Consider the following 9,807-nt stretch of genomic DNA (forward strand, 5'->3'; position numbering starts at 1 on the left):
ATAGATTTTACTTAACGGAAGCACTGTCAGATACGGGCAAATATTCGAGGCTTATGACGCAGATATATTTGATAAAAGAGAAATCGATAAAAATATGTGAGCATACCAAGCAGAAGGGGATGGATATATATGTACGAGTATATAAATATATATACATATACACACGCGAGGCCATCGTCGACTTCTTTTTCTTCAACGATTCACTATAGAAATTCCCTAGATGCACGAATATTCCTATACGCACATTTTGCGATAACTTGGGAAAAACGTAAAATGTTACTACCCCCGCTCCCCCCTACTCCCCCGATTGTATTAACGTTATAAGCGATCCTTCATGCGTTCCATTGAAAATTCCTTTCTAAAGTGAACAGGTTCTTCATAGTCAATAAAGAGACCAACAAAGATAGTTAGAGAAAGAAAGAGAGAGATATATAATACTACGATATCTCGATACAATATCTTCCATAAAATGAACAAAATGAACAATTCGTCTTTTTATATTATAAGATACGAGATTGTGTTTATAAAACAATTTGTTGACGCACTTGAAATAAATTTAATGACTGAAGTATTATTCAAGAAAAATATAATTATTTCGTGTGTTTGACGTTTCTTTATTTTATTAACGATTAATTAAAACTAAGGTTTGTACGATAAAACGACTTTCAATTTCCCATAACATTGGTTAAAATCGGTTTTCGAATTTTTATAAAAATAACATTTAATTAATGTGGTAACAAAAAAATATCGGTACACTTACTTTAAAATTGTTCTGTTTATTTAGTATTTGTGGAATTGGAAAAAGAAAAGAAAATGTACTTCGCACAAAATAAAATAAATAAAAAAATAAGCACGGAATATAAATTATAAATTAATTTTACTGCAATATCATATATATGTTTTCGGCCGAGACGATTTCGAATCGAAAAATGTGTAAGGTTTTTAATTAAATAATTCATTTATTCATATTAATTTTATCGTCTAAAGCCTTTATTTTTAATTTAAATTTAAATGAATATTTGAAGAAACCAATATTCGAATTTACTGAATTAATTAAAAACAAAAATCAGCTTTAAAAGTTATCCTTTTTTTCTTTGTTAATATTTGATAAATTCTGGATCAAAAAGAGGAATAAAAAGATATTGTAAGAGACACATTTGAGGATAGATAGAGAAAGAGATAAACAATAAAAAAAGATGCTGAGTCTAAGGAAAACCTTTCGTATTATCACGTTGGCATTTTATCGGAGAATATCTCGACGATTTTGTCAGGCTCATGTAAACGTCCCCCCTATCAGTAGATCCTATCGACTCGTATATATATGTATACATATGCATGTGCGTGTGAGTATTTATGTACTTCGTATATATTATGAGGGCTTCGTCTTACAAGCATCGACATGTTGCAGCTTCAAATTAATCCTATCTAACATAACTCGACTATCATGTAGGACAATAAACGAGCTATCGACATAAATATTAATGTCACACGATGTAAATTAACATTTATTTAGTAGAAATGCATTATCACACTTGTTTCCAAGTATATTTATATAAATATATATAATATTTGTATAATCAAAATTCTAATTACAATCGTATAAACGAATCTTCTACATTTTTTCCCTCAGACCGTAATCATAATTATTGGCACGTATATTGATTTTTTACTTCCATTTTCATTTAAACGAACCTCTTGTATTTTCGTTAAAATCATAGAAAAATCAGAAAAAAAGCATCTATACCCAGATATTCGTTTGGAATGATTCCCAATCGTTATACAGCGGGAAAAAAATATTTTTGTAAAAAAGATAATTGAATCCGTTGAAAAGACGAGGAAAATCTCCTTGCTTTTTGCAAATGAAAACGAACGAACGAGCGAACGAACCAACGAGCGAACGAACGAACGAACCAACGAACGAACGAAGCTTCAGCCGTTTTATGAAGGATCGAGTTAGTTCTTTGTATGGATATCGCGTGGCGATATTGCGCATGCATAAAGTGGAACTTAGTTAGCATTCGTTTATGTAAAACGCTCGTCCAATGGCCTCCGATACTTATCCGGCCAACGAAAAAGCTGAATTAGTTGGCTTCCCCTTTTCGATAAAATCACTTAAAACTTGGGCCGAAGTGGATAGGATGGATGAAAAAAAAAAAAGAAAAGAAGAAACATAGAAGAGGGAAAGAAAAGAAATGGAAAGAAAGTGAGAGAGAGAGAGAGGGAGAGAGAGAGGGAGAGAGAGAGAGAGAGAAAGATAGAAAGCAAATTAAAAATGTTAATTCCGTTGGAAGCCTGCCGATGAGAGGATTACCAAAGCGTAACAGAGTTCGGAAGGAAAAGAAATCTCTGTCACGACCTCGACCGTTCTCTTTTGGAAATTTCAACGACGATAAGCCGATTGTAGAAGCCGGTCAATTTGAACTACAAATTGGGTCGTTCCTAGATCGACGTTACACATTCTCACGTAAAATGGTGAACGTCAAGGATAATTAGGGTGTCGGAAGAAAGAGGATCCCCGAGAGTGAGAGTGAGAGGGGGAGAATGGGAACAAGAGGATGGGAACAAGAGGAAGGGAACAAGAGGAATGACAACTATTCGCAAGTTAGACTTCGCCAAAGTTTGACTTTGAGTCTCATCGACGAAGGTAATTTAAATCGCTAGCTGGGATAGGATAGCTAACTTAGGACTAGCTAACTCAAAAATCGTCAAATTCTTTAACTCGGTCTAGTAATACGATTCTATCGTTTCCCTACGACCGAGAAATAGAGTGAGATCGTCGTAAGACGTTAAAGAAAATCCATTAACAGTAACAACGCGGAACAACGTAGCTCCTCGAACTTGGACGACTCGTAATTTCCTTTACGCTTATGCGCACCGATCTTCCCAACGAACTTAAACTTGCAAGACTTTCGAAAGGAACTTTTCTCTAAAGTCGATGTGCCTCGCATCTCTTTCTCTCCCCCATTTTATAAACTTTTATTTACATTTTTTTTTTTAACTCTCGTATTATGTTCGGTTGGTCAATAAAAAAAATATCCAAATTTTTACTATTTTATGCATAAATATAATAGGAAAATTAGGCCAGCATAATACAATACCATGTTATACACTTGGAAACCTGAATGCAGCTGTGCTACTCTATATTCTTAGCTTAGCCAATAAATAATATCGCTATTTTTCATATTTTACATCTAAACATAACTGTAGTATATTTTTTCCAAATATTGGCTCAACATAATGCATAGCTGTACTATACTTTTATAAATTCAGCTCTGGTAAACTATATTCTTGACTTGGCCTAGTATTAATGACACAGTTTTCACTATTTTCTATCTAAATATTACAATAGTTTTCTCGATACAATGGAATACTATTTATGTTATTGTAACTCATGTGCAACATTACTGTACTCCTTAGTTTACCCATAAAAAATGCCAGAATTTTCAGTAATAAACATTACCTCATTTATTTGGACAGAAAATTATACGAATTTCAACATTACTTATCGGCCAATCAAATATTATCTCGTATAAATATTTGTCTATTTGAACCAATTTGTGGAATAATTGTAATTACAAAATTAGGTCAATAGTCTATCTCTTTTACTTTCAAACTTCATTTATAGTATTATATAATATTATATCATATATATGTACATAATCATTTTATTATAATTTGTAATATTACATAAAAGTGGGTCAAGAATTTTACTGTTCCTTTTCAAAGTCCATTTGTGTACACTTTTCAACTTTTATACATTATATTATATTATATATATAGCATCTAAATATTCTTGTACAATTTTTAATACATAAAAGTGGGTCAAGAGACTTTCTCTTTGTCTCTTTTAAAGTTCACATTAATGTACTCTTTTGAACTTTTACATTATATTATGTTACATATACATATACAGTATCTACAAAATTTGTTGACAATTTGTAATTTAAAAAAGCTGGGTTACAGATTATTTTTTATTTCTGAAATAATTATTGTTTGAACATATTAATAATGATAAAAGAAGACAAAAAATAGTTACAAGATACGTCATCGTTTTATGCAAGAAGAAAAAAGAAATTGTTTTCACGGAGATATTTAATATCAAAGCAACATTTTACTTTTCCGTTTCGCAGGGCACACAGACTACCTACGTGGATGCATGGCTGACATAATCTACAACGGTGCAAGAGTAATAGAGTACGCGAGGTCTAGAAGGGGCCAATCCGATGCCACCGCAGTTACGTGGGGATGTTCACCGGAATTTGACGCCACATGGAGCACGGAAGTGAGCTTCGTCGAGGATGGTGCCTTTACGGCGATTCCACGAGCTATACCACGTTCCGGATCTAGGCAAGAACTATTAAACACATTTTTAACATGCTTATAAGTATTTCAATACGAATACTTTATTAATTACAGTAACGTCATTTCAATATTTTTTATTTTTATTTTTATACAACTGATTTTTATAAAATGAATACTCTAGAAGAACAAGTATATGAATATTTAAATAGTAATATACTAAGAAATCATTTCTAGTTTTTATTTATCTATACATTTGAATAACTAATTCATATATAATCCAAGAAATAAGAAAGTAGTCACAGGATTATATGCAAATAAGTAGTTAGTTCAAAGTTTCAAACAATTTAGCATATTAAACAACTCAACAAAAACACGCATATTTCTTATTTCTTATTAAACAGTAAAATGCAACGAAACATCCCCGTTAAAGATTTCTTGTCGTGTCGATTAAAGATTCAATTACAAAAATATCTTTCGATTAAATCTCGACAGGTTTTCAACACGTATTCAACATGTCGAACAAAAGGGAAAGATCAACATAATCTTAAAAGATCGAAAATCATTAGAAAATCAATCACTTGTCTAGACAGGAAAGAGATAGTCCAGAGTATACAATCAACGAATAGAAAGACGACAGCATTGAGTTTCCCTTTGACGCAAGAATCACGCCCTTTCAAAGTTACAAGCTATCGCTTAACCTTCGCTCTTCAGATCTTTATGCTCTTTACCACTTGAACAGAACATTTAACCGCTTTTTTCCCTTTTTTTTTTTTCCATTGAAGTACATCAACGTAGTAGTACCTACCTATCTACATACCCACCTACCAACCAACCAACCTACCTACCTACCTACCTACCCTCTTCGAAAACATTAATTCGAGATTTCGTTTAGCGAGAAACGTAAAAAAGGGCGACCTAAAAAAGAACTTCGTCGTTAACTTGTAAAAGATTCGCGAAAGAAGAGTGTCACCGGCTGAAGCAACTGCTTTTTTTCTAACGAGGTGCTATGCTATTTTTCTATCTCTTTTCTTATTTTCTTTTCTTTTCTTTCCTTTCCCTAGATATACATTTTTGTTCTCTTTATTTCTTTCTTATCTCGTTCGTAGTACCTGCCTTGAACATTTTCTCTGTAGGGTCATCTTTCATTAAATCTAGAGAACGCGCACGTAGGTATTCCAGTTGTATATCTTTTTCCAAGTAAATAGGAGATTTCAGTATTACCATCGAGGAATGTTTCACGAGTATTCTCCAGTTCCAGTTGTTCTCGAATAAGTAGTACGTGGTCAATCATGTTAGCACGTGTAGATTATAATAAACAATAGAACCGGAGAGACATTGAAATTTCTCGTGCGATCGAATTAGTATAACAAGATAAAGATAGATAGATAGAGATAGATAGATAGAGATAGAGAGAGAGAGAGAGAGAGAGAGAGAGAGAGAGCCAAATGAAAACGATATCTGAATGTAGAATTTCATGATTATGAAATAAACTCGATATTACCATAGAGAAGAAAATATTTATACGCGCGTTGATTTCAATAGTTGGTCTATACTAAAATGTAAATTAAGCGGACATTTCGTTAAAGTTAGAATAGCTAGAAATCCGTTCTACTAACGAATATGTATACAACTAGATGTGTGTGCCTGTAAGTATGTAGTTCTAATACGTATTCAGGTCAGAGGAACCCTTTCATATTACACTCCTGGTATCTTCACTTCGCATAGCTTTTAACGACGAAGCTTTCCGAGGCAAATGTCGTTAAACCGTCTCGGAAAGCTCGAAACAACTGCCACAATCGTGTTACGAACGTTGCAGGGTCCTCTGATACTCTTAAATGTTGTTTCGTGTTTCCTAAATGAAGAACTCTTTCATTTTTAACAGATACTTTTTTGATCGACTCATTTATTCTTTGTTTGTATAATTAGTTATATTGAAAAATGTAATAACCATGAAACGAACGAATCGACTTTTCTTATTCTCTCTCTTTTTCTATCCATACACCGCCGAGTGAAATTATTCGATATTGGAATTGTAGAAGCGAAGAAAAACGTAACGTATGTACAAAGAGAAAGCACCAATCGTATCGTTTTAACTCGAGAAAGAAAAAGAGGGATGAACATTTTATGGAGTCGATATGAACACTTTCCTCCTCCTTTCCTAATGGATGGACCAAAACGTTCCTTTCCGGAATAAATGTGAGAGTCATGGTAATCGTCCACCGAATTCTACCATTGGGATATATTTATTTGGCCCATTCGCGCGTTCTTCCTTCCGTATGTATAATCTAGTAGCAGAGAACAAAGAGATAAAAAGGAAGAAAAGAAAATAAAGAAATAGAGTCGAGCAATCCACCATCACCAAAAGCAACAGCAACAGTACCTACACCAACGCCATTATTGCTATCTCGACTGCTATTCAATGGGATTTGATGTATGTACGTGTATAAGAGGATCCCTTAGAAGAAAAAAAAAGAAACCAAAAGGAAAGAATAAAAAAATATTTTAAATAAAATTACAAGTCGCAGGAATAAAGTGAGTTTTATGGTGTTTCCGCTTATATGTAAATAGAAAGAATTTATTAACATTGCGGACAAGCATAGACCACGATAATAATATGGCGACACTCTCAGCTTTTCTTTAAAAAGATAACTTATGAGTTGCAATATTTACACGAAAGGAACAGAATCTCGTTCATGCGCTAATGAAGAAACTTTAGAATTTACAACGAGCTATCTATCTCTCTTTCTCTTTCTCTTTCTCTCTCTTTTCGTATCTGCGGTTTGGCCGTTATTACGATCGTTTCGATAGAAACTAAAAGGTTTTGATAAAAAGGATAAAACGAAGAAAATATAACAACGTAACATAAGCCGGAAATTATTTTAAACAAAGAGAAGAAAAGATTACGAGGTGGGTTGAGATTACTTGGCAAACATTTAACTCGATGAGATAAAAACGTAAAGAAGATTGGATCCAAGCAATCGTCTATATATACCATATATATATTTATATACATAATTATAATATTTTTCATTATTAACAATATATAATCGATAACACATTTTAGATTTCAATTAATATTACAATGAAATTTTAATGCTATTAATGCTTTGTAATTTTTAACCAACACATTTGCAAATCTATATCTCTTGAATTATTGAACTTTATTGAATTTTATCATAATGAAATGAATATATATAATTTTCCTTCTATGAAATACTATATACATTAAAGTAATAATTAAATGTATGAAACGTTTAAATATGAAATTCCAAACTAATATTTGATGTATTATACGATTAGAGAAAGGTCGAAAGACTGGAAACGTTTTAGTCAAGTTTCCGGTTGAACTTAACGACTTCTCAGGGGATTATCAGCCATTTTGAATCAATTAGGAGAGACGAGGCGCCATTTCTCGCGGTTTTAGCACGGTAAAACGATACGATCGTTGCTAATTCGTAGTCGAATTATAGGGAAACGCATGTGGCATTAATGTAGCAACCATTGAATTTCGCAATACCATACGTGTACTATCTACTATGAAGCGTATGCGTCAACCATAATGGACGATCGGAGTAATTAATGTCTAGTGCAACTTTAAGCGGCTTACAACTAAAATACAATTGTTTATATGTCAAACTTAATTACAATTAGATCGCATTAAAATTATATTTATATACATATGACGGGAAGAAAATGATTTCATTTAGATAAATATATAAAAAGCATATAAAGAAACATGATAAATATTATCCCTAACATAATATTGTTTCAGACGAAAAACTTGAAAACATTGAACCAGGTACAACTCTACATTTCATTGTTCGCAACGTTATCAAATATTACTCTTTTTACCATTTATCCTATATAAAATCGTATTAATTTTAAAAGAACCATTAATATTTTCTATTGCTATTCCAGAGTCTCTTTTATTAAACGTATGTAACTCTAGTTTTGTATGCGACCGCAAAGGATTTTACGTGGAAACTTTCTCCTCTAATTTGTTCTTCTACTTCCGAAATCTGACAATAAAATTAATCTTCTTACCTCGAGGATCTAGTTTTTTTGCATTGAAAAATAATTACGAGGGAAAATGCAATATGGGAGTTTATATATTCTAAGAAATATGTGACTCGATATAAAAATAAAACGCGCAAAATATCGGGAAACGGGTTTATTATACGTTATTCATACGTGAGTTTGTACAAGAGTTAACAGATTCGAAGTTAATCAACTGAATCGTTATAGAACACTGACTAAAAGGGGATAAAATAAAACGCTTCAAATGCATAAGTCAACAATCGGCGCTATGTGTATTCATTTATTAACTGTTAACTAAAGTCAATGATCCTATCGAAAAAGTAAATAAAGATTATTCCAATTTTTCACAAATTATTTTCCGAGAAAATAAAGAAGATGCTAAAGTAAAATTCGATCGTCACATTAATTGATCTTTAAACAAAATTGATATACAATTTTATTGAAAAATATTTGTAATTGTTTTGAAATAACGTCTGTGTTTTAAAGTCGAAAATATTTATTAATATTTTTCCAATAGTTCGAATGTTACAAAACTATATATTATTCTTTTACCTTTATAAAATTTGACATGAGAAGGAATAATGAAAAATGTGTCTATCATCTGAAACATTTCGTTAACAAAAGGAATGCTTTGGAAAAATAAGAAAAATTCTTAACCGAAGTAAAATAACTCGAGATTGAATCTATCTTCTTTTAGGCATCGATAACGTGGAAAGGAATATTTCTGTTTTTCCGTAAACGTTTCGTTCGAGCACCTACCAGCCAACAGAATCCCCTCCCCCTCCCCCTCCTCCCCGAATCTATTTTCTCCGAGGGTGGTATACATAGGAGAACGCGTTCACGATTCGATTCCATCTCTTAGAAAATACGGAAACCTTGATTCCCTCGATTTGAACGAATTCTCCTTAGACTGTGAACGAAATCTAAACTCTCAGGTGTGCAAGAATACGGAGAAGAACTAAAAGGAGAACGAGGACGAGGACGAGGATAAGGACGAGGATAAGGACGAGGATAAGGACGAGGACAAGGACGACGACGACGACAAGGCTTTTCGGAGGCAAAATATTTTCTCCTTGAGAATCGTTGCTCAACTTGGCGAATCGATTCGATTTATTAGAGGTCGCATTGACAGAATCCTTGTCACGGTTCACCTGCCCCATCTAGTCTTTTTCTACCTATTCTTATTCTTATTCTTATTCTTATTCTTATTCTTGTTGTTCTCGTTTATTTTTTATCCCCTTCCTTGACACCACCGTACGTTCGTCGATTTCTCAGATTTCTTAAATCTCAGAGCGTGTCACGGATGCTTCGCATTTTCGCGCATTGCTCGACGCGTGCCACCTGCATCGACGCCCATGGGAGAGAATGCATAACAGCAGCCATTCCTTCTCGTCGTAGCTATGTCATTCCCTTTCTCTCTCTTTCTCTCTCTCTCTCTCTCTCTCTCTCTCTCTCTCTCTCTCTCTC

The 9,807-nt window shown here is 33.1% G+C and overlaps 1 protein-coding gene across 20 annotated transcripts in view; it reads left to right on the forward strand.

Annotated features, from left to right (window-relative positions):
• LOC106786030 (chondroitin sulfate proteoglycan 4) overlaps positions 1-9,807 on the forward strand; it is a 71,085-nt gene that overhangs the window by 33,828 nt on the left and 27,450 nt on the right. For all 20 annotated transcript variants that reach the window (XM_014747003.1, XM_014747007.1, XM_014747004.1 and 17 more), the window contains one exon: positions 4,131-4,347. In XM_014747003.1, coding sequence (XP_014602489.1) covers positions 4,131-4,347 — 217 coding nt within the window. The remainder of the gene's footprint in view (positions 1-4,130; positions 4,348-9,807) is intronic.

This window comes from Polistes canadensis, unplaced genomic scaffold, assembly GCF_001313835.1.
Source record: "Polistes canadensis isolate GaletaPanama2010 unplaced genomic scaffold, ASM131383v1 scaffold_63, whole genome shotgun sequence".
Taxonomy (NCBI): Eukaryota; Metazoa; Arthropoda; class Insecta; order Hymenoptera; family Vespidae; genus Polistes; species Polistes canadensis.